At 32.2% G+C, this 27,494-nt stretch overlaps 1 protein-coding gene across 1 annotated transcript; it reads left to right on the top strand.

Moving 5' to 3' along the window:
• Positions 1-23,104: 23,104 nt before the first annotated feature.
• LOC149911354 (uncharacterized) lies at positions 23,105-25,873 on the top strand. Its single transcript, XM_090105495.1, has 2 exons — positions 23,105-23,224; positions 23,922-25,873. Exons 1-2 carry the CDS (start codon positions 23,204-23,206, stop codon positions 24,816-24,818), a joined length of 918 nt encoding a protein of 305 aa, XP_089961621.1. The 5' UTR covers positions 23,105-23,203; the 3' UTR covers positions 24,819-25,873.
• The last annotated feature ends 1,621 nt before the right edge of the window (positions 25,874-27,494 follow it).

Here is a 27,494-nt window from a genome sequence, read left to right as displayed (position 1 = left end):
TAAAATAAATATCTCATATGAGAATACATATTATTAATATATTGTTGAGAAAATGCTTAATTGTTATTAATGCGTAATTTCGATGCGAGCGAGAAATCTGAGCTGTTCAGTTCCTATATATTAATTATTTATGTATACCTAGTGTATTGATAAAATAATGAATATTCCTTCCATGTCGAAATTATATTGGATGGAATAAATAAAGCTTATTATGTATATTTTTATACGTTTTTTTTATTTCAATATTGTACTAACTATTTAAATAAACAATTGTAAAACCAAACTTTTGTAATCCAACTTGGGAAGTTCGGTTTTAAGGGACAAAAGCACAAAATGTTCCGATTGATACACTATTGAAATATGTATCGCCTTATTTACTTATCTTTATATCATCGTCCTGACAGCCTCCTCGGTACAGTGGTTGACGCGTGAGCGTAACACCGAGGGGTCCTGGGTTCGATTCTCGGTGGAGACGAAGAAAAAAAAATGTCTTGGTCTGGTAGGACACAGAAGGCTGATCACCTACTTGTCCCTAAAGAAAATCGATCAGTGAAACAGATGTATAATGCATCTGCCCCTTACCCCACTAGGGGACATGGGACTTCACTATATCATCGTCCTGTAATTATACTATACTTATATACCTATTATCTAGACACAACAATAGGTCTCAAATATTACAAACTAGGTTACAAAAAATATATTTTTGAACATAGTGCAATTCGCGTCTACTCCATCTAATGCATACAACAAGAAAAACAAACTAGTTTTGATACCGGTATAATGTTAACAAGAATGGGGAAATCGCAACCGGCCATTATACGAGTAAAGACGAGTGTCAGTCATTATCTCACGGAAATGTGTGAAGAGCATTACGAGTGTAAACAAAGTAGTTAAGCCTCGGCCACACTAGTTTTCGCAAGCATTTTGCATCGAAATCGCTATAGGTGTACGCTTTTTAGATTGATGTATGGTATGTGAGTAGGCACATTTCAAGGGTGGCTTTTTTGAAATGTAACTTCTAGGCGCGTTGAGTGTAATTTCAAGGTCGCGTCATGGCAATACTGTCACGTCAAGGAGTAAGGCGTCGATTTTGGTATCTTTGAATCTTGCAAAAGAAGTTTCACTTCTGACACGTGTGCTCGGCACGTGTGTGCCGAGAGCGTGTGCTCTTTTTAGTTTTTATTTTTTAAGTGAAGAATGCATTTACGCCTCGGGGAATGGGCCGATTAGTCGATCGATTTAGTCAACAGTCAACTATTGCAGTGTATTGAGTGTGTCAGCCAGTGGACTACCAACTAAACTCTACTGTTCCGTGTTACACAATGTTAGCTCCTCCGAAACGGCTTGATCGATACTCATGAAATTTTGTGTGCATATCGGGAAGATCTGAGAATCAGACAATATGTATTTTTCATTCCCCCAAAATGACAGGAATAAGGCAGAACAACGTTTGCTATGGCAGCTAGTTATGTGTAGTTATCTAATAAAAAAATTTAGTCTCTAGCTGGAATTATTGTCCACAGTGTATCTACAAAGTCGCTTATTATATCGGGGCATTCACTTATGTAATTCATAACAGTATTCTATAAGGCTCTTATTCAATTCTGTGTCATGTTGTGAAGTATCGGGCAGATGCATACAATGTAAATCTCTTTCAATAGATTTTCTTTAGGAAGAGTACTTAGAGAATGAACTAACTTCAGTTCGAATCTTATTCTAATTAGGTTAGGATAGGACTTGTTAAAGTTAAAGGTTTACAATCATTTGAGTAGTTTACACAAAAGACCTTACTACTGTCGTATTTTTACAAAGCTTTATTAAAGTTTGAATTAGTAAAAAATTGAGTTGATAGTTAATAAACAGAAACAATTATTGGTAAATTGATATTTACTTGGTAAACTTTTACTTATTTTGAATACAAAGTTTTGAGGAACTTCTCTTAAATTCAATTTATTCAATGTTGGTCTACTATGGTTTACTATCGAATAACCATTCGACGCATTTACTGTCATATTAATGTTCTCACCACCAACTTTATACCGGTAGTGAATAAATGTTTTTTTTTTAAGTAATCTCTTGTTACATATATGCATATTTTTTTATTTGATACCGGTTCAACTTTACCTTCTAATAGCAAACTAGGCCATTCGCGGACACACCTCAGTTGTATACATACATTTTTGATTTTTTCTATTTATATTCTAGGATTTGCATACAACTTGTATAATAAGATGCAATATTTTTGAGATATGTAAATAATATACCGGTTTTATTTCTGCATCCATAACGATAATTAATAAAACAACGTTTGATATTCTCTTAATAATTGGGTAAAGTATTAAATATTCAAACAATAAAATTGTGTAATAGTAATAAAATGTTTATGTTACAGGCATCTCTACTGGTTTGGTAATACCAACTGTTTATAATCAAAACAAGCTATTTATTTGTGAAAGATACTATATATTATGTCAGAGGACATTGAACTAGGCACAGCCTCGCAGGAAATAATACATCTTAAGAGTAGGTACCTACATAATATTATATTCTTACTCAATAGTTAATAAAGGTAACTGGTCCTACACGTTAAGCAATGTTATTATTATAAAAGAGATAAGAACGCAACAAAAGCCGTTCTGCCTTAACAGCTTCAAAAGTAATTCAAAATATTATATTTGTATAAATTTTGATTTATTTGACAAAACTTAGTTTGTTTTCTATTTCATTGAATATTTCTTGATTTTTCAAGTATACTCCGGTGTGAAGTATTGTTACCCGCCTACGCTGTAAGTACCTACTTACAAGGAATGTTTTTCTAGTGTACGTCTGTTCACTTATTTATTATAGTTTAGTGTAAATGTGTACATCATATGAGTGTCCATCATATAAGAGCTATTTTATACAGCAAAATTTTATGTTGTTATATCCTTGTTATTACAATAATTATATAAATATAGTATTCTTACAATAACATTTTAATTTTAAAGAAAGTGATGCGTCCTGTTCAATCCCATTTCAATGTCAGCTTATTAGCATTTGTCTCGTAAGGTACTCAGTACAGTTTTAATTTTTATAATATCTAGTGTGGAAAAAAGACAGCGTATGTATATTTAATATTTATGTAGGTCGTCTAGCGCCATCACTTTCCCGCACAGGAAGTAATACTGGTATAAGACGTGGTTACCCCCTTGAACAAGAACTTTACGCTTTCGGCCCTATTTCGTCCCTATTAAATTGGATGATAATTCTATTATAAGCAGATATAAGTGAACTCGTAAACTTTACTTCCGTGTGTATACCGTCTTAGTGTGACGCAATAGTACGCACTTAAAATAGCACTTCAATTGTAATTTCACTGGTCATCAAGAACTCCGCATTACGTCATATACCCAAATATGAAAATGATTGACATTTTCCATTTTTAATGGGATGAGACAGATAAAAAATGTAATCAAAGATGCTCTTATAGCTCTTCGTAATACTACAAATAATATAGGTATTACTATACTAGTAGTTATACTTATGTACTAGATATGAGTCGAGTTCGAGTGAGTTCTGTAATATTGGTAATCATAGGTTAATATCATATTCTAGTAAAATTCCGCAATTTCCTTCGCGCTAGATAAACTATCAGCCACATACCTATTTCCCTTTTTGTAGGTATGAAAGTCCCCTTAAAATATGTAGTTTCTGCCTTATCATATATTATGTAGGACAATCAGACTAAATAAATAGTAGACTGACAAATAAGTAGCAGCTCGTTTAAGTCTTTATAATAGGAAAATAATATGCACTTGAGATAACTCAATTATTTTTGAAGTTTCTGCCAAACACTTCAATGTTAATCATAAGTGCACCTTTGACCGTATAGGTACACCGCTTAAAATTTTCTGTGACATCCATTAATGTCTAATCTACGCGTATGTATTTATTAACTTGATTATGAGGACGATTATTACAATTAATAAACGTAGATACCTCTCGATCAATTTCAAAAATTTTCAAATTAATAATAAAAAATTATTAGCAAATATGAAATGTTTTTCCAATATTACGAGTAATAACTAATACTAAAGTAAGGCACCTCTCTCTCCATCAATTTCAAAGAATTACAAAGCATTTTATTAGAAAACATCCAAACGTACACACAAATTGTATTATAGCCATCACAGAGACTAAAATGGTTCATTTTTATTTTGCAGCGTCCATTAGAATGGCGCGAGGAAATTAATTTACCCCGGGGCACACTTGTTCAGCCTGAATACCTTTTTGCTCTGCTTCTCATAAATACCTTTCGCATAATTTATATACGCCTTTTCACTGTGTATGCAAGTTTTTTGTAATATATGAAATTTATAATTATTGTACTATAAGATAATAAATAAAGAACAACTCAATAAAGCGTGATGAAAATTAAGTCAAGAAATAATTGTAGTGTCACCGATCCTTGATAAGCGTACCAAGTTTGAAGTTTTAAGTTTGAAATAAATCTGTCCGTCCAAAGTATTCGGTTTCGTACAAAACATATATATTATACAGGTAAAGGTTATAAAAAAATGTAAATAGCGAACTATGAAGTTCGCAACGAATTATAACGAATCATCATTATTTCGTTTTATTAGAGAAAATTTTTGTTTATTTATTCCGAGCTTATTGCAGATTTTCCTAACATCGAATGAGAATTTAATGAGATCTTATTTTATAGGAACAAGTCCTGTCTCATGGGTTTCATATTAGAAATATTCAAGATTATTTTAAAGCTACAAATCGACTTTGAACATTACATGTCAATTTGGGAACAATATTATTAAGTAGTGTATATTTAACTTTATTGTAGATGTCTAAAGAGCTTTACGGGTTTAGAAAAAAAACTTAACCTACCTAATACTAAAGTTTTAACACTGATATAATATTTAACACTTTTGATATTTTTTATTGGACTATTTATTTTTAAGGACATTTATTTATTTTTAAGGACATTTATTTATTTTACAGACAAATTGAAAACAAAAATGTTGAAATTTCTTATGCTTAATATATGACGTAAATATGAACTCTGGTGTCTTATAACAGTCTTTCATTACAACTTATTATGAATACACAAACATACACTTTTTAATGTAGGTACTTAAATGTATATAGATAAAAACTGCGTGTAAACATGAGTTGCGACTTGTGCGTATGTTTACCACTTAAATAATTATCACCAAAAAGTGATAATGCGAAAATAGTAAAATTTCTAATTCCTTTCCAAAAGTAAGAAACCGTGGTATAATGTTGGCAATAAAATCAATAAATGTTTGCTTATAATGTGCAAACAAACGCGTGTATTTAATTCATTTTCACTACAAATTGATGGGAATGCAACATTAGCTTAAAGTTTCGGTGAAAAAAACTTGAAAGCTCTGGTATGAAAAATATGACTCACAAATATAGTACCTACACACAATTATAACTTACTAGCGGTCCGCCCCGGCTTCGCCCGTGGTACATATTTACGTTTTCTCTACATAAAAACCATCCTCGTACTTCAAGGAACATAATAAAAAAAGAATTATCGAAATCGGTTCAGCCGTTCTCGAGTTATGCGCTTACCAACACATTTTGCGATTCATTTTTATATATAAGATTTGACAAACTAAATTAATGGGGAAATCAGAAAAGGGACGGGACAAATTTGAGAGGTGCACACCTCACCTACCCACACATGCACATGTGTGTGTTGATAAATATTTTGTGTGTGATTTTATGAGTATCCAATTGTGTATTATTGTAGCGAACTTTTTTATTGTATGTACCATCAAAATTTATATATGTACCTCAATAGGCTATTAAAGAGAATATGAAAGTATGGACCATAAATTTGAGATTAAATTTTATTTTTTCGGATAAATTTTACTTATTATTCATATCCTAGCAAGGCAAAAATTGCAAGTGTTATTATAAAAATAATTAGAACCTTAGATTGTAAGTGTTATTACAAAAATAATTAGACGTTTTCAAGGAATCATTTCCATTTATTGTATGCAATTTATCCCTAGCAAGCATGTTTTCTCACAATTTCTAATGAATAGAAAAATCGTGCAGTGAAAAATAAAAATAATATTTCCGACCGACAAATATATTGAATTCGTCGTAAACAACACGAGTAAACAACACCAATATCAACACGTAAACAGAGCTAGCAGTGAAAAACAACTAATTACGACAACACATTATACCTCCTAGACTGAAAACAAAATAGAAAGCAGAGAAAAAACCGTCGCAAATAAATGGAAAAACAATAGCATTGCAAATGGAGCCATTGCTCTAGCGACGTCGGTTATATTATTGTGTGGATGGTGAAAATTGCGTCACTTACTGTCGTTGAGTATAGAATAACAATTATTACGTATACATTTTAATTGTTTTGCAACACATTTTAATATTCCTATCTCCGAAACCGCGTGCCTTCGAGAGGCATCTGTATCTTACCAAATTATTATCATTCATCGATCATATTCGTAATGGATGCAATGTTGTTTAATTTTTATATCTTTATTGCTGTTTCGTAAAGGTATTGCTGTTTTTAGCTAGTATTTTTTTGTGTCTTATTTGTGGCAGTTTAATAAAGCTTACTTGAAAGTCAATTTATTATATTTTTCACACCTACAACTCGTAATAAAAAACAATGGTTGCTTAATAAATTTTCTGTGGCATATGTCATTATCCTTATATCTAAAAAAAACATTGTGACACGAAGATTTCTTCATTAACATGTAGGTGTTTAAAATTCCTGCTTTATAACTATAAGTACTGTTTTTAAATGTATAGTGTATACCTATCTACTTTGTCGTATTTCTATGGACTTCATAGAATATTTAGCGATAATGATCATATAATTAATGTTTCTCGCTGCCTCGTTATGTTCTTATATTTTCTTTTCTAAGAAATCATTTCTTACTATTAAGGCCGCCGTATTGTACAAATTATACTAACATAGAAGCATTATAATTATTGAAAGTAATATCTATAATAAAGTGTAGTGTACACTGCAAACGTATTTGCGTTGTGTGTTCACTGTTCACACAATGCCGCTATTCAAACACCGAGGAAATGATTAAACACGACCAAAGTCATTGAATAACATCAATAAACATGCATAAAAGCTTTTTTGCATTACGTATCTATGACTTAATTAGATAATCTGGCAGATAGCGTCACGGACATCTTCCAATCGTTTTGTATGGACAATTATAATGTTAGTCTAGACGATATAATTGGCATGAATATGCATGTGATTGCACAAACAATTGGCACAAAACTGCTTAAACGTGGGATTGTGTCATAGCCTATTGAGGAGATTATTTTTTAACTACCCTGGGTCGTTAGTTTTGCATATTAAATTATGTAAGTTCTCGTGTAAGTGAAATTTTGTTGATTAGTGAGAATAAGGAATCTGAGAACAGAAGATTCGTTTGAGAGAAGGTTGGAGGTAGGAGCATCAACAAATTTTATTTTATGCTAGAGCAAGCAAAGGTAATGGTAGACCACCTGATGTTAAGTGGTCACCACCGCCCATAAACACTAGTAACAATCGTAGATACAAATAAGCTCTTTTCTTGAAGGCCCCAATATCGTAGTTGTTCGTTCGTTAACCTTACTTAACTTTTATTCATGAATATATAATATTGTCTTTCTTATATGAAAATATACCTAACATGATACTTGTTAATATTGTCGGAGTCGGACATTACACACAATATTTTTCAATCTCACATGAGGAGGGTGTTTAATTAATTATACTTTGAACGTGCAAAATATGCTTCCTTTAAAAATTGCAAACTATATTACCCATATTCCTAGAAAACAGAGTTCATTATGAAATATTTTTCAGTAGAGGGGTCGATAACGTGTTGTAATATAATGGCAAATTAAAAACTGCTATATAATATGTTTCAAACAACGAAAAGGATATTAAAATAGTGTCTTTATTCTTCATACTAAAATATAAATGTGTGTTTATTATTAGAAACAAGACAATAGGTATATCGATATCACGTTTAAAATATGAAAGTTAATGATTCTATATCTCGCAAATTATATACCGGTAATGTCATGTGAATAACAAGTCGTTTAACATATGACTATGATGTTTATGATCGATATATTCAATGTTTTGTAGATGTTCCGATTATGTGAAAGTTGTAGGACTTGAGAAATTACGAGGCGGGAATCGAACACGCGTTTTCACTTTTTTCTATTCTTTGTAAATTTCTCATTTATAAAGCATTTGAGTGTTATAAAACTAAATACATATAAGTATATCAAGTTATAGGTCTTGTTAAATTGTTTTTTAGCTTTATTTTTCTCAACGTAGGTGAGTTGCCAAGTGATTCTGCATGACGGAGATTAAACCGAGTAATTACGCTGCGTAAGGCTGCATAAATCAGGATGGAGCAGAATATATTTTATAGATCAGTTTTCACTGGTTGACCCCGCACAGGTTTTCCTAGTGGGTTAACCAGGGATTTACATTTTATGTAAAAGTTTGTAAAAAATTTGTGAAAAATAAATCAATTTTGAATTTGAATTTGAATTTGAATTATAACTAATGACGATAATAAACAATTACCAAAATGATACTACTTCTTTATCTCAACTATTATCATGTAAATGTTTTTTAGCTCAGTTTAGTAATCAATTTGACTAACAGTTCTTTTGTGTTTTTATTTATTTTATTTCTTAACTGTAAAATAATCTGTGAGTGCTTATAATTTAATTGTTTATGGTAGTACGTGCTTACTCAATAATTGTGTGTTGAGTAGTAACTACTATGCAGTCACTATTCCACGCGGACGAAGTCGCGGGCACAGCTAGTTAAAAATATAAATATCTATAATAGTAACTAACGAAATTTTGAACATTGTGCGTAATTTGGTACACCTTGAAATAATTTTCATCTGGATAAAAACTGCTAAGGAATATGCGATACATATGCGGTACATATGAAGTGCACCCACTCGGCCACAAACAAATAGCCTCAGTTAAAGCCTTAAAGGTCGTACAAAACCTATTGGTTTCCCGAATTACTAAGTTCAGTAGTCAAATAGCACTAGCATTACTGCACGTATTACGATAAAAGCATTACTATTCAACCAGAGTCCATCGGTTTCTGTCAAGTCGGAGTGGCGTTGCGAAATTATTCTATCTACGAATGTAAACATACTCTATAGGTATTCAAGGCGCTATTTACTTTATAAACTTGACCTATATGTGTAATTGTTCGAAATTTATTCAAATACAGTCCTTGTGGTATGAATCTATTGGTAAAGAGTGAGTAATTGTGTTGCCTTGGTATGTTTTGTTGAACGTAATACCGGAGTCGCAAAGGATGTTAGGCATCGACTTTGTTTTTCAAACAGTCTTTTAGGAGTGTAAGTATAACTTTTAAGGGAGACACTGTTTTCGGCTATACACGTCAGTTTAGAAGACAAGAATATTTTGTACTAGGTTCATAAAAATTTATAATTGTTACTGTGTAAATATTATTTCTAATGCTAGGTATAAGAAATTAAAAAATGCGGAATTATGGCGCAAAATTATTAATTTCATAAAATAATTTAGAGAATACTTATGAAGAAAATTCCTTAAGCTGTTTGTTTGAAATATAATTGCGCGTAGGTTTTATTATTAAAATCTTTTATGAATAAATACGGGGGTTGGGTGGAAAGCATCTCAATAACGAGCCAATTATTATGTTTTGCGATATAATATCATTATTCTCTACTTGAATATGTATTTGATGTGATTTTCATATATTATCCGATAATAATTGGTTGTTAAAGAATGTAGGTTTCCAAGTGGAAAAACACGAACAAAATACCCTTCACCCTTAATTGGTGCGAACCAAAATAATACCTACGTCCTACTTAATATTATGAATGCGAATGTTTGTGAGGATGGATGTATGTGTAGGTATGTATGTTTGTTACTCTTTCACGCAAATATTACTGAACCGATTATAATTAAATTTTAACTTGGATTAACACATAGGATAGGTTTTATCCCGAAAATCCCACAGGAACGGGTTTTTCTTTGAAAATGCGAGCGAAGCTGCGGACGGAAAGCTAGTATTTTCTATTCCCATACACCTATAACTATTAACAATAAAATTAACAGAATAATTCATGCTAGACGTTACGTCACTTAACATTCTTCGATCGACAATCAATTAAAAAAAAGTATCGTAAGTAATTTGCAAGCTCACGTTTATTGGTATTCCTCGAAGGCAATAATAAATAATTAATTAGTTTCGTAACGCACCTAATTCCTAGAATGAGCAAAGGACAAGAAATAGTAGGCTTTCTTTTACCGAACGGTATCTGGTATGATTGTCTATACTAGTATGATTGTATCGATGAGTTCACTCCATTTGAAGATGGCATAGAATAAATAATTGTCTGTTTCACAACTCTATGATATGTTTATATCTTATCCGTCCGTTGAAATGACTATGACTAATGCTGGGTTTCAATATCGAACCCTTATTCGTAATCTGTGGATTAAAGATGACATACATATAAACTTTATTCGCTTCTTGCAATGTACAACGAACTTTCGATTTTGGATGGATATCTAATAATGAAACCGGCCGTTATAATTGGCCGGCGATTTATCTATCCTTGGTTAAAAGTTAAAACTTATGCATCGAATTACATAATATACACTTAAAAAATGTGTTCTATTACCTATATTTTCATATGTTTAAAGTAATATACCAATTTTTTTAATTGTCGATAGGGAAGCGCTTGACCACAATCTCGCCTGATGTTAGCTAAGATGTAGTCTAAGTAAGCGCTTCTCTAGTAATGAAGTAAGTACTAATAAAGTATGAAGTAGTAATAAGGTATGATTAAATTTGAAAATATAAGTCAACAGGCTATACGCAATTCGCTATTGCAATTTGCTTTAAGAAGTCGTGAAACTTGTCCCTTAGTGTTTTTGATTCTTGGTCCAAAAGTGCTAAATTGTATGTGGTTTTGGCGTAGCGTTAATTTCAGATGAGGGTTATTCACATTTAATATAGAGGTTACTGAAAACTGCACTGTCATTGTCCTTTGACGACGGCATAAAGATTTATATAGAACTAGATTTCTGCCCGCGGCTTCGCCCGCGCAGTAAAGGAAAAACCCGCATAGTTCCCGTTCCCATGGGATTTCCGGGATTGCGTCATTTTCCCAGGTTAAAAAGTAGCCTATGTCCTTTCTCGGGTATCAAAATATCTCCATACCAAATTTCATGAAAATTGGTTCAGTAGTTTAGGCGTGATTGAGTAACAGACAGACAGACAGAGTTACTTTCGCATTTATAATATTAGTATGGATTGAGTAAATGCAGACTCGCAAGTCGCAACTCTACCTACTTACGTTTGTAGAAAAAAAATGAAATATAACAATTAATCAGTCTTACATAATAACTACTCATTCGTTTAAAAGGCTAACCATTTAGCTCGTATGAACCACATATTAATATTATTCAAAGTATCGACTGAATCACTGTGACGACACAAAACATTCGAGACTGAGTCTGATTACAATTATTTTATTGATTAACGATTAACGCTTATTGATTAACGCAAAGTGAACTTTATTCCATTATCTTTGACATTGTTAAAAACATAAAACGCACTCTTAATGGCTTACCGTCTCATAGTATCAAGTTTGTAGAAGTACCTAATAAGAAAACATTAAGCTACCCCTTTCCCAGTATATACACATTCAAACATACTGAACAATAACAACCATAATATAAACTAAATGCACCTTAAAATGAAAACATGAAGATATTTACACTAATAGAGTTAACCGCGGCTCAATTTAAAACTTTAAAAAAATACCTATGTTTTAGGAAAAATTCGCAGGAAAATGATTTATCTAGCTTCTCGATTTTCCTAGGTGCGATAGTGCGGGTATTGGAAATTGCTTTTAATCGATTTAACGTACTTTTTAGGGTGCAACAATTTTCGTTGGCCACCCAAAACGCTCACCACCCTAATTCTATTAATTTCCGAGATAGGTTTTTCGGTTGGAAATTTCGGAATTTGTTATGGCGGACCAGCTAAAGTTGTTATTGCAGTGGACAGGCAAAATTTATTAGAAATTTCTTTTGAAATTTAAGAGTGATAATCGGAAGATTTTGAAGCGAAAATGAATTATGTGCTAGATTATGTGGAAGAATTACAATCTTCCAAGGAATATTCCTACGTTCGATATCAGAAGTGTGTAAAAATATCTAGACCGTAAAGAACGCTTATAATCAACTGGCTGTGCCCCGCGGTTTTACCCGCATTGCTCCGCTCCTGTTGGTCTTAGCGTGAATAGCCTATAGCTTTCCTCGATAAATGGGCTATCCAACACCGAAATAATTTCAACAAACAAACAAAATCTATATAATATGATTACTTATAGATTGATTATTGTTGGTACCTGAAGGATTTGTTCGATCAGCGAAATAGATGTCGTAAGGGAATAAACATACACAATTAGATAATTTTTAATGTTTTCAGTGTCAATTGAATTGAGCTTAGGTTTAATTTAAAATGACAAATATATTGCACTCATGTGCTAAGCAAACGATCATGTTAAAAGTTTGTAGAAACTATAATTCTAGGAAAGCTTGACGTATGTCTGGTGGTGGTCGTTGTACACATGTGCAAATCGCGACCTTGCTGACTAAAAAAAATATTTTTTCTTGAAAACTATTTCAGAAAAATAAATTATATTGCACGCCTCATAAGCGAAGCGTTGAGGTGGGTACTACTGTCACTTCGCGCAAAACATCTGATTTTTCAAACTTAAAATGTCTTTATGTATCATACATTGCACTTGTAAGATAATACATACACACACATATTAAGAAAAAACACTATTTTTAACGTTCATGATATTTTTGATGTCATTTTTGTTATTTAAACTAGTTAAAAAACAGTTTAAAAAAGTTCTGTCTTGGACGTCCGTGTGTCTGTATGTGCGGATCCTTTTTCTTGTTAAGGTGGATGTTCCGACCGTCCCTCCATACATTTTTGATTACCTCTAAACACTTAACACAGACACTATTTCTTTAAAACTAATCATTTTATCACTTCTCTATAATGAAATGTGTGCGCGTTCGACCTTTTTAATCAATAATTTACAATATTTACTTAGAAAAACAACAGTAAAATACCGGAAAAATTTGACACTTCTACAGTAGTGTGCGTGACTTTTGCCAAGCGAAACACGACATAAAGCACGACATCTAGCGCATAGACTATATACTTATTACAGATCTAGCGCGTCAATGTCTAAACGAAAGGCGATGTTTAGACATTGACGCGCTAGATGTCGTGCATTCGCGTTCGTTATCTTATACATAATGAGCATAATTCTAATAAATCAAAGTTCTGTGTAAAAATTGAGTAATTTCATTTCCAATCGTTCATAGAAAATAACAATAAAATAAAATAAAACTAATGACCTTAGAAACTATGTTTTTTTTGTAAACAATTTATTACTCATTATTGTTCGTCCGTCGTAGGTCTGTAAACTGTATTGTACACTGAAGGTAAATGGTACTGTAGGTACTTTAGTTCGGCGTCGTCATCGGCTTGATATAAAATTACATTCTTGATTTCATTGACACGCGCTATGATTTGCGCGCGGAATTTCTTGTGTTGTGAATTTATTTTTGTATGCTATGCATTTTAATTGATTCAAATTGCAATGTTTCTCTAGTATGCATTTGAGACTATATTGTAAATTGTAATAATTGATCGTGGGTATAGTAATTAATTATTCTAATAACGCAATTAGTAATATATGTATTTTCGGTGGGATTCAAAACAAAAAATTGGCCCGTGATTTTTATGAAATTTCACCACATTGCAAATCACATCAATCATAGTTCATACACATGTATGACGAAAGTGATTAGTATTGTGGCTAACATTGACTCATCAGTTCATCACTGAAACCAGTGATAAATCAGTACCTATATCATATTGTGTTTGAATATTTTTAAACAATGATATAAGTATACAATTATTATAAATCGGTAAACTATCAAAGTAATCACAAACTTGCAAACATTGGTAAAATGTCCAGTAGTTTATGAGCCTATTCATTACAATCAAACAAACAAACAAAGTTTTCCTCTTTATAATATTAGTGTAGACAAACACTATGAATACGATCACGAATGCAAATTCGGAGATTTTCTAATTATTGCTAAATAATAATTGAATTCGTTTTGAAATACTCTATAATTTTTAGTGTATAAATAGACATTTATAATGTGGTGCTCATTTTTTTGTACTGCTAACGCTATTGTAGGTACCTATTTTCGTTGTTTTATTTCAAGTGAACACGGCCATACAATTTTGTCACGAGCCGCCTATGATTGTAGGTAGGTACTTTTGTTAGGCTCCTTCGTCGTCCGCGTCGCGTCGGCTCGAAAGTTCTTGATTTCATTGTCACGCGCTATGATTTGCGCGCGGATTTTCTTGTGTTGTGAATTTATTTTTGTATTATTATTATTTTTTATTTTTTTTTTATTTTATTGATTCAAATAAAATATTTCACTAGTATGCATTTGAGACTATATTGTATTATGTATAATTTATCGTAGGTATAGTTATTCTTATAACGCAGTTATATTTTCGGTGGGACAATTTGACCCGTGATTTTTCTGAAATATCACCACGTTGCAAATCACATCAATCATACACACGTATGACGAAAGTATAGTGGCTAACATTGACTCATCAGTTCATCACTGAAACCAGTGATAAATCAGTATATCATATTTTATTGTGTTTGAATATTTTTTAAACAACGATATATACAATATTATTATAAATCGGTAAACTACCAAAGTACCTACTTCCGAATTTTCAGACAGACAAACAAGTAGTTTGAACACGCAGTTTTCTTATACTAGTAGCAAAAATCAAAACCATAATATTATGTTTACCTACTATATTTTACTAAAAGTCGAGTGCGTCGAAATCGTAAATAATAGGTAATATAATGTTTTTCACCTTCCTGGTTATTTTCCCATAGTAAATAGTGTTTTAGGTTTGTTGTTGTAGGTAGGAATAATAATAATTATTCTTACTTGTTGGTTATGAAATGTATATTGAAATAATTTACTTTTACAAATCATTAGTGATATTAGTTTTGAGTGAAAATGCTTGGATCAGCATAATATTATATGGTACTTCAAATACATGTTTTGATAAAAAAACAATAGTGTAATAAAATAAAACTGCGTTTTATTGTAATCAATGTTGACAGTTTTAAATTCCAAAATTATTGATCAATAAAATAGTTTACACCAACAAATATAACTTTTATTTTTATAACCATCGTTCATAATATAAACCGTAGCAGGTGGCGTTTTGAAGTTCTGTCTACTCATACAGAAAAATGGAAAACTTGCTTGCTTTACTTTGGCAACTCGAAGCGTGGTCGTCCGTCGTAGGTACTTTTGTTTTGTTACTCAGGAGGATAACCTCAGACTGTAGACACTGTAGTGATGTCAAGACAAATGTGCGAAAGACTGTAAAGTCAGACGCTAATTTAGAAGACGGGCTACCCATTGGGGCTGTTGAAATTGTCTGGAGATCCTTTTGGAACTCATCCATTCTGTGGTTAAACACTTCAAACATCTGATCAATAGACTGTGTGATGGATTCCATATTAGTTTTAGTGCAGTGGCAGTGTAAATGTTGTTGTTGAGGTTATGTAAATTTAACACTTTAGTTAACTACCAAGATATAAAGAAATGAGGATAGGACACAATAACTATTGGTTGAGGTATTTATAAACTCATAATATACTTTTAAAAAAATCACGTTTTAATAAATTTCTAGAATTAAATTAGAACAGCTGATTCAAAATAGCCTAAAAAATCTTAATAATAATAATTACGCTTCACAGCAAGAAGAAATGTACCATAATTATGTACCCGCACAAAGTCGATATTGTGTTGCCTACCGTTCGACTCAATGGCTAGGGTTGTAACTACCTTTAATAATTATTACCAAACTAATAAACCGAGTGATGCGAAATAACCATAATTCTTTTAGAGTTTGATAAAATGATCAGGCAGGTATTTTCTTTAATCCTCTGAATTCTCGGTTACTAAATTGTATCGTTGAAATTATTCTTAATCGCGTAAATTTAATAAATAATCATATGGAAAACACTTTTCATTTGTTTTTTTACTTTCACGCCCAACTACTATACAATAATTACGTTGTTTCGGTATTTTGACGAGAAAACGCAGGAAACATCCGTTGTATCATTTTAGATAGATTGTATATTTTGTATCTGTAGAATTGAAATCAAAGCTATGTATATGTTGTCTCCATTCTTTTCTTATCGGATTGTTGATCCCAATGCGAATGCGTCACTAAAATTTTATAAAAGACAATTAAGAACATCAAAAATAAAGTGATACGTAAATATTTCACAGTGCAATATATTATGTAATTAATAATAATTATATATTTATGAAAAAATAATTACATCAGATTTAATAATCGCAATTGTTTTGAATGTACATATGAATAAATGATTACATCATAATAGTAATAATCACAATTGTTTTATTTCCCATTTGTTGCAACCCTAGCATATTTTCATGTAGCAGCAGAAGTACCTACACTGGCGGCGCGGCGGCATCGTGCGACATCAAAGGCATTGCCTTACTAGGTAAGTTTATAATGATTAACTCTTTAATAATTATTTTTGACTTTACTCATTTCTTTTATTATATAATTTACGTTTTACTTTTACAGAATCCGATTCAATGGATTATGAAGACGAGTCACACAACGCCATACGATAGTGATGATGAATGAACATTTCAATAAATGCATGCGTGTTTATTTTATGTTGTTTTGTAATTGTTAATTGTTTCTTAAATAAAGAAATAAACTAAATATTTAAATGATGATTTGTTATTTGCAACACAACTTTATATTTGAGATTCTTTACAAATGTATATTTAGTTTTGTATCATCAAATTTATAAATTTTATTCCATAGTTTTCAAAATTAAATGTAAATGACCATAAAAACATTAATAAAGTAAATCATTGATGTAAGGTCAGGGAACGTAATACATATATACATCTGACCATGTAGAAGCTAAGTCTTGTTGACTGCTGAAGTCTGTAAAGTTTTGTTGTCTGCTGAAGTCTGTACGCAATGAAAATGTCTGCCGTTTCGAAAATAAGTTTTTAAGACCCTAATAAATAAAATATATGAATGGCAGATCTGGTCAAATACTTTCAAAATTGTATTTTTTTCAGCACTTTCATAAGTGTCTGCCAGAATGTTATCCGCGTGATAATGGTCTGCCCTTAGATTATGGATTGGTCTCCGCGCGCGCGCTACGACTAGATACCGTCGGCGTACTTGAAAAATGCGGCAACTTATAGTACGCCGAATTCGGCGTACCGTGGGCGTACCCAAGCCAGTCGTGTCACAAGCATTGTGTGGAGAGGGTGAACCAATAATTTATAAAGATTTTGAACAAAATCTGAAGTAGAATGCCTATTTGTGTCATAGAACTATTTAAAAATAATACAACACAAAATAAGAAAGACACTGGGATCACTTACCATCACTAAGTATCGTATTATTCGAAATTTCTCCTTTACTTCGAAAAATTTTTCTACGAAAATACGACGCCATTCAGTGTTGCCGTATTGCATATCCAAAAAAATACACGTGGTTGAGGAAATATTTTAGCAATAATTTGAACTTTTTTTTTTCAATACTATTACTAACACATGTATAAAAAAGTATAATACAATAATTTATTTCTGTTTAACCATGTTTAACTGACTCATATAATATGTTTTTTTTTTAATTTCCGCTTTTTTACTTTTAAACAACCTTTGTGACTATAGTATAGTAGCGTCGCAAGTGGATTTGACTCACATGTTCATGGATTCGATTCCCGGCCAGGTCAGGATGAAAAAAATATTTTTCAAACTTCTTTCCAAGATGCCAGATTTCCCATTTATGAGGTAAAATTCATGTAGCTGGCAGCCCAATTCTTCACACACACTAGCGTCTTTACAAATTGCCTAACACACACTACAGAAATGAGTTGCCGCACTCACAGAGCTATTGTTTTTAGGTGGGGCGGTATCTAGTCGTAGCGCGCGCGCGGAGACCAATCCTTAATCTAAGGGTCTGCCATTGTTATTTTCCGATAGTAATAATAATCTATTTTCAAATATCAAAATGGCAGACGTGGTCAAATGGTTTCAAAGTTCGCCAAAAATTTCCACCTGTCTTACCTAAGCGCGCGCCCCGTCCACCACTCTGGGCTTAGTGACTCCTCATCTCATGTATAGTAGGTATAGGGGAATCAACACACAAAAATCCAGGTCTGGTCAAATACATACAGGTAGCTTTGCGCTAGCTCTCTAGCTATTACTTCTTATGGAGAGAAAACGTAAACATGTACCACGGGCGAAGCCGGGGCGGACCGCTAGTAAATAATAAAATAATAAATAGTGTATTAGATTTGTTATTGTATCTTGTATACCTACGAATAATTATTCTTACGTCTTGTTGGGAAATGTTCAAATACCTACCTATTGAAATAATTTACTGTTACAAATCATTAGTGTTATTAGTTTTGAGTGAATAGGCATGGATCAGAAATTCAGAATATAATATGCTACTAACTACTCAAATACATACATGTTTACACAACAAACACCACTGACCTCTATAACTATAAGTTATAGAGGTCAGTGACCGTCAGTGACAAACACTATGGATACCTACGCTCGCGAATGCAAATTCGGTGATTTACTAATTATTGATACCTAGTCATTGAATTCGTTTTGAAATAGCCTGTACTTTGTAATTTTTAGTGTTATAGACATTTATAAAATGTGGTGCTCATTTTTTTGTAATAAATCATCCCGAACGCTATTGTATTTTCGTTGTTTTATTTCAAGTGAACACCTATACAATTTTGTCACGAGCCGCCTCTGGCCTCTGGGTGAAATAAACAAGTCAAATGATTTTTGTTCTAATTGTATTTTGGTAGTAGTTTGTTTAGAATTTACATTACCATTGTTTAATTTTTACCTACTATATTTTACTAAAAGTCGAGTGCGTCGAAATCGTAAATATCTTTTTCACCTTCCTGGTTTTTTTCCATAGTAAATAGTGTTTTAGATTTGTTGTTGTATGAATAATTATTCTTAGCATAATATTATATCATAGGTATATGCTACTTCAAATACATGTTTTGATAAAAAAAAACAATAGTGTAATGTAATAAAATAAAACTGCGTTTTATTGTAATCAATTTTGACATTATTTATTTCCCAAAATTACAACAAAATAGTTTACGCCAACAAATATAACTTTTATTTTTATAACAATCCTACTTGTTTTACATTCACGCCATCTAGACTTAAATCTTTATCATTTTTGTATACGTCTGTGTGTGTAAACGACCCTGTATGCAATGACAGATGTTATAATGCATTTTTTTACCGAATTGGGTGGATTTTAAGGCAATGATATGACATATTTCAATAAAATATAATATTCAGTAACCGCCGTGACTATTCCTACGACCTTAATCTTTTCCAATTACGCAAAAACTCAAATAAACTAGAAATGTAGAATTCAGCGCCATCTAGCGGGACATTGGCTGGGAACAGATCGTAGGAATCACCTTAACACGATAGCGACCGAAATACTTTACTAATCGAGTCTTTTTTTTCTCTTACGCTTGAGTATGCTCAGGAATAGAACCCTTTCATTTTTCAGGGTCTGATTCGATGTGGTTTAATTGTTATTAAATAAACAAAAATAATAATTAATGAATATTTATTTAAAAAAAATTATGAGGCGTGCACTTTTGGATTTTCCAAATTATAATTTTTAAATTCACCTTTAACAAGCCAAAAATATTAACCATGACCTCTCCAACAAAAAGTCTCGTGTCAAAGGTGATTACTTCACATGATATTATTAAGAAAGACAATGCAATGACGTGACAATTTCTTTAAACAATAATTATTAATCTTATAATGTAAAAATCCATCCTCGCGTTGTGAATTCATATTATACATAACCAGTGAGACATGACCCCTCTGTTATATTGCAGCCCGTGTGTAATTGAGACCAAGGTGTGTGGCTGGACCTACCATAACCTATTTATTATTACTGCTCCGTAGTTTTAAGTGTATTGTGTACTTATTGTATATTGCGATGATACTAGCTTGATCTTGTTCCATTTATTAATAAAAACGTTTTGAAAATATTAACGATTACTTTTTATTAGTTTACTCATCACCTAGTAATTGACATTTTTTTTAATATAAGTCCGATCCACTATGTATTATTTATATTTATCTACACATAACTACTATATACAACGAAGTTAAAGCGTGCTTACTTTTTTTCGGTAGTAAATATTTATTAAAGAGCCTGTCTACTATATAAACCTACATTAATTATGTGACTGAAAAAATAAATAAATTAATAAATAGCTTTACTCTCTAAGGTATAAAATGAATCCCTATTTCGCTTGGTCACGAGATTTCCTCGAAAAAACAGGACACCGTCTGTCGGATCGGCTAGTAACTTCATTAAATGCGCTGGCCAAATCAAATACCCCATGGGCATAATCCAACATTTGGGATGATTTTGAAAAAAAAGCCTACCACTATGCTTGACTCGTGGAGTTGTTTTCGTTTTAAATTTGTGACATTCGATTACAACGTTAGCATTGTTTTAAAAATGTAACTTTTTTACCGGGGAAAGAAAATCTGTAACATACATATTGTTTTTTTTTTTAAATTGTTCATAGGGAAGCGCTTGACCACAATCTCGCCTGATGGTGGACTGAGATGGTACGCACTTACCTAGAAATTACCTGTTCACTCTACGCTTGAAAATAAATCAATCTAATCTCTATTTAGCGTATATAAGTGTGATTTTACTTAAAAATCTTTTTAATAATGAAAGAAAACATCACGTACTTTTTGAATGTTTAAGATCTAATCTCTTTTAAATGTATACGTAGCGTTAGCTACTATTAAGTATTTTGTGGGATAAGTGTGAAAAATAGATTACGTACATTCGTTGCTACTTCTCAGGACCTAGCGTTATATATGCGGACCGCATTGCTGCCGCAAACCACACATTACATCAACATACGTTAATAAACAAAACATTGACATCGATACTTAGAAATTATATATTGGATAGCGATTATAAAATCATGAGATTTGATTATGGTTAGAAAATATATTCACAAGAGAAATTGTAGTTTGGGTGTAATATTGAGTTTTTAATTCATTTTGTTCAATGATTGCAAAGTTAAATTGATATAAAAGTAATATAAAAATTATCTAGTTATATTTCTTTGCTTTATATGTTTAAATATTATGTTGTTCCATTCAATTCACTTCAGTCGATCAGTAGTCCCTCTACTCCTTAGATACCTACGCAAATATTTTAATATCAATATCATAGTAAAAAACACGACATATAATATTATAAGAAAGCAGTTAAATTAACATAATAACACACATTTATGAATATCAGGCAAATGTGTAATAATAATTGCGTATACAAGTAGGTACTTTGAATATAGGTACTCCCACTCTAACTAAGAAGTGAATTCTTTAAATTTCTCGACAATCTCTCTTCCTAGGATACGACGATGATATCATTACTCATTAGTTGTAATTTTGTGTCGTAATTTTTTGTCGTTTTAGAATTTTTATCAATTACTATCCTAATCTCAGAAGGCAAATCCAACTAACCAAATATCATTAAAAAAATCTATTCAGCCCATCTTGAGTTACACGTCGTAACAACGAATTTTTTATAGATATAATAGGTATATAGAGAATAGAGATCATAATAATACACGTCCTTGAAGAAAATTAAAATTAAAAACTATTGGTAATCCTTTGGAATCCTTGAGTAGTTGAGTTGAGTAATGAGTATGCTTGAATGTGAAATGTTATTTACAAGATTCATATAATATTTTTGGTGCACTTTGAATATATTTTTACAATTTTGAGGGCGAGACTCTTGATCTTTAAGAAGATGCTTGAATTTGATTATGAGCTAGAAATAATATCCTACTAATATTTCATATTATGTACAGCCTATGTTTGTTTTGATTATAAGATAAATACTTAATATTCGACTAATATTATATATAGCTTTAATAAAACAACAATTACTCAGTACTCTTATTAATATATTGACTAACCAAATGCTTTCACATTGTTTTAGCGTGAAAATGTTTTATTCCAACATTGCAGTTCAGGAAATTTTTACCACAAAACCATTTGTACGCAATTAAATTTCCAGATGGAAGGGCTTTCAGTAAATTGTTTGTTTTAAATTTAATTGTAACTAGTTAATTAGTTGTGAACAAGTTAATTAAAACCTTGACGAATGTATGATTCATTTTTGAAGTTTTTTTATGGAAATGGATTGCAGCGCTTTTATTATTCGGTACACGTGTTTTTTACTGTTCTATTTCTGAAGTACAAAGAGGTAAATGGCAAAAGAGTTTTTACAAATCGACTTAAGACACCTTAATTGGTTTTCGAGTAGGCAGAATACTTTTATCGTCTATGTGGAATGAACCCACGACCTTCCGGTATTAAAGCTTACGTGCAAAACGTTCAATCAAGGGGGCGTATTATTTATGAAGTATGTTTTTCGCTAAAATATTTCGAAAATACAAATTAATTTATTATCTGCGTAATAAAAATTGCATAATTTTTTAATTAAGTTAGCCGATCCTTAAAGATTGAACGATAGTTAGATACGATATCTGCTATTTTACCATGCGTGCAATTTACATATTAAAAACGAATACCGCACATACTGACGAGTCTTTCACAACGAATTACACTAAGATCCTACCTACATTTGACAAACGAAACATACGCATAATATAAAATTAATAAACGATTAATTCCTCATAGGTAAGTGCATTTTGTGCATCGTATTCAAACATCGATGCATGAACCTTTGAACTGCACATCTCTGGCCGTGATTGGGAAAACCGACACCATCCTAGCGCAGGAGTCGGAGAGGGGCTCCATGATATATGCCGTGAGGTTTGGAGGCTTGAGGCAGTGTTGCTGAGGTCTCGTCGAAATGAGGACGCTGGCTCTTATGGTGGGTGATGTGATTGTGCAGTGATCGTTACTTAGGGTCTTGTGATTCGAAACGTGTTTTGCGTGTGTGCTCTCGGTACTAGATTGCGGTTCGAATTTTATTCGGTTTGAAATTGGATTTAGATCATGATTTGTTAATTTTTATTTTTGGAGTGAATTTGTAAAGCATTTTGAAAACTTCTGAAGTATAGAAAAAGTTCAATTGGTTTAAAGTATTTTTATATTTATTGCTGAAAAGGAAGCAAAATTTAGACGAATATTAAACAAATTTATTACAGATATTAAATTTAATGAACAAAACTTTTACAAAAAAGCAGGAAGTTTAACATAAAAATTTAAATTTTAACAGAGAACGTCATTAATTATAATATTCATTTGCATATAATTAAAGTGTATAAAATAAATTCGTACCTATTGTTTAAAATACGCTGGTATCTTACGGATAATTTATTAAACTGTGTCTTAGAGATTTAATTTATATACATGCAATACATATTCATCGTAATATATATGTACATAATTAATTAATTAGTAAAATTAATTTCCCTCTCTACATACAATTTAAATCATTCGCTATGCGTATATAAAAATTTGCAAAAGTAATAAATAAAACTAGCATATTTTATGTAAATCAGTTATATCATAACCGCGTAAGAACTTTTATGAATGTAAGTTTAATTATTCAATTTTGTTTTCAGTTATGGGTGGCGCTTGCTATTGCAGCGACCATCGCCCTACCCGTTAAGGACACAGAATTAGCTGATGTATCCCGAGAAAAACGATCACCGACCGGCTGGCACTCCGAGCCCGAGGGAGTCTGGGAGAAGAAACTAGTGTGGAAGGAGGATTGGAAACAAGTCTGGAAAACTGAGAAAAAACTCGTCTGGAAAACTGAATGGAAAAAAGAGAAAGTACCCGCCTGGAAAACCGAACAAGTTCAACAATGGAAGGAGGAACAAGTCCCCGCATGGAAAGTAGTCCAGAAACCGATCTGGAAGGAAGTACAAGTGCCTATTTGGAAGGAAGTCCAAGTTCCCGACTGGAAGAAAGTCTGGAAACCAGTGTGGAAGGAAATCCAGGTCCCCGTCACGAAAGCTGTACAAGTACCCGAGTGGAAACAAAACTTCGTTCCCGAATGGGTTAAGGAAGGCGTTCCCGGAGAAAAATATTTAGGTAAGGACGACCACGGTTGGGAATACACCAGTCACGATCTATGGAGGAAGAAACTCATCTGGAAACCAGTGTGGAAGAAAGTATGGAAAACCGTGCACAAACAAGAGTGGGTCACTGAAAAGAAATTGGAATGGAAAGAAGAATGGAAACAAATCTGGAGAACGGAGAAGAAACAAGCTTGGGTAACAGAGAAGAAACAAGAATGGGTTGAAGAGAAGGTTCAAGTTTGGAAGACCATCAAGAAGGAAGTCTGGGTGCCTGTACAGAAGAAAATCTGGGTAGAAAAGTCCAAGGAGGTTCAAGTACCAGTCTGGAAAACAATCGAAGTGCCCGCGTGGAAAAAGGTATGGAAACCAGTATGGCAAAAGGTGTGGGTTCCTGTACATCACGACCACCATCACGAACACCACGGATGGGACTAATGTTAGGTAGGAACCAAGCTATTTTGTACATATAGAGATACGCCAAACATAGTCATTTGTTAACTAATGTTACCATTACCGAGGTTTTGTTTAAATTGTATAGTTTTCAATGCCCAATGCCACCGGTAATTATTTGTATACCAAAAACTCTAGTAAGGTGGTTGCACACTTTGTTGCAGCGTAACAACTATTGTACACTGAAACCGAACAATATAATTACAGGATTTCGTATACGCATGTTAAACATGGTTATAAAGCTTGCAGTTACGTGTGCAATGTGCATCCACCTTTAGTGCACGCAAAGGTGAATGGATTTGTTCCTGACTTCGAAACATTTTCGCTCTAAGTTTACACTTGTAAGGTTTGTGGTCATACATTCTTACGTATGAACAAATAGCGGTATCCATCGTCTTATTGTTATAGTTATAAATAGCGAATTTTATTGCGAATGCGATGTATTTAGCTTTGCGTGCGCCTAGAGAAATGATAACCAAAGTCATTTATTTCTGAATTCGATACACTAGCTAATGATTGTAATTTTTTGGATATTCGGCATTGAGTCGATCCGTTTATTTAAGGATATACGTAACACGTTGTAAGCTGTATATATATTTTAGTCACTAATAGAAGATTCTGTAGCCACAATTCAATTTACGCGAATGTAAATTTGATTGTGACTTCCTTATCATGTCCTTAATTAACATTTCTTTTTATAGAGGCTAAATTAATGTTTACTAAATTCTGAAACAAAATTTATCGAATTAAACCAATTCTATACTAGATAAAAAACGAAGAAGTTATATGTATTGTCTCTTGCATATCCATTTGTATTCAACACTTTATATTTGAGATACCACCAAAAATTTCATCATTTTACGTTTGTCAATTTTTATCTTTTATCAAAGATTTTTATTTTTTTATCATATTGATAAGTTTACCAAAAAATGTACGTGTCTATCTATAATATCTTACTTGTCGACGTTGTCGTGCTGTTGAGTACAATTATTAACATTTACGTACATTTGAGATTTTATACAATATACGAAGTTTAAATAGCCCTGTATTTCATTTACTGTTTAGTCATGTTTGTTTATATAACGCAATTTGTTTCTGTACGGTCCTCCACCTACGATGATTACTTACATTCAAAGAGGCTTGGAATGTTAATTGATTAAAGCATGGAAAAATGAACGCGCTCTTTATAAATATTTGAAAGCTGTCAATTGCGAAATGCTATGCCTATATTTGTTGGTAGTTTGTAAACCTATGAGAGCCGTGCTTGCAGCGGCACGAATTAGGTCACGTATCTAGGAAGCGCACCATCAAAATCTATATACCTACAAACTACATTGAATATGCAGAACCTTTCCTATAATCCTCTTTTGTACTCAACCCTTGTCTATACATATTAGCAATATATTCGTAGCGAATTGTATATAACTTATAGATTGATATATTTGAATGCATAGAATGCATAATTAAGTAACAAGAGCTACAAGTTACAACTAACACAAAATAACTACAACAGCTCTTTAAACTTTTATTTATGATGGATATGTAACAATAATTCCATGATTGATTTTAAAAACCTCAACTTAAATAAATATTGACGTGGGACTTTAAAAAAAAGACGTGTGACACTCGGGGACTGCCGCGGTAACGCTATTGCATAGCATGCCTTCAAGCCACACCTCCGTGTCCTTCGAAGTGGGGAGCGTGAGGATTTTTCGTTACGGAATTTCTCGATTCGGTCCCCACGCTCAAGGCCCGCGATAGAAGCTATGCAATAGCTTAAAAAAAATTGTTACGCCCGTAGTTTTGACCCAAAAGCTCCTCCTCACATCTTTAAAGGTAAACATAAAACGTAATTGAATGGTCACATTACAGTATACATGTTTTATCACTTAGAAAAGCCATACAAATTCCGATGGCATCTAAGCAGGTTTATGTTGCATAAGACCTAGTGTCACGTCTGTACTATACCCGATAAAACATCTAGACTTCGTGATCCTCATGATTATAAACATCTCATATATCCACTTTCACTTCCTGAACTAAAAAACTCTAATTAAATAACAATATACATATATTCAAATGCACAATTCCCATGCTTTGCAATCTTGTTAGCATCTCCTCGTGAAATTTTACACCATTATTATAATATCGAGTCAATCTTTTATATATAGATGATTTCTATAGATTTCGTAAAAGACGATTCTAAATGTATATTTTGCAAAGGTTTGATGGAAACCTTTGATACGTATATATGATTTAGTGAAGCATGTATTATATCTACCTACAAGAAGCTTAATACATACAATATAATTTTTTGACGATGTATACGATGGTATATTAGCCCGATTTTTCATTAAATTGGGTAGCGTTAGCAATAGCAAAAAGTTTTATTTTTTATCTTGAATCAGTGGGAATTTTGCAACATTTTATTGTAAATTTTAAGTTAAGTAGGCAAGATTAAAGAAGAAGTATTGCCAATTTGGTTAAATCCATTATGCCCACGGAGTAAGCTTTAAGTCAAAGGCGTAACGTGGGATTGTGTAAGGGTACATAAATTGAAGGTCGATTTTAGAAAATTTTTACATCGTAGTAAGACGATAATGGTACAAATCTATTTTTATCTAATTTACATTTATAAATTTATAAAAAATAGAAAAAACT

Source organism: Colias eurytheme, chromosome 1 (assembly GCF_061535395.1).
Source record: "Colias eurytheme isolate Ceu_HAF_F1 chromosome 1, ilColEury1 Martin Lab GWU primary, whole genome shotgun sequence".
Classification (NCBI taxonomy): Eukaryota; Metazoa; Arthropoda; class Insecta; order Lepidoptera; family Pieridae; genus Colias; species Colias eurytheme.
The sequence above is the reverse complement of the archived record's forward strand: the minus strand, read 5'-3'. Positions and strand labels throughout refer to the sequence as shown.

Excerpts from the sequence above, each read along its gene's own strand:
- LOC149911354 (XM_090105495.1), top strand. The coding sequence starts at position 23,204 with ATGAGGACGCTGGCTCTTATG. Across the intron at positions 23,225-23,921 it reads TGAGGACGCTGGCTCTTATG|TTATGGGTGGCGCTTGCTAT; the intron begins GTGGGTGATGTG and ends TTTTGTTTTCAG.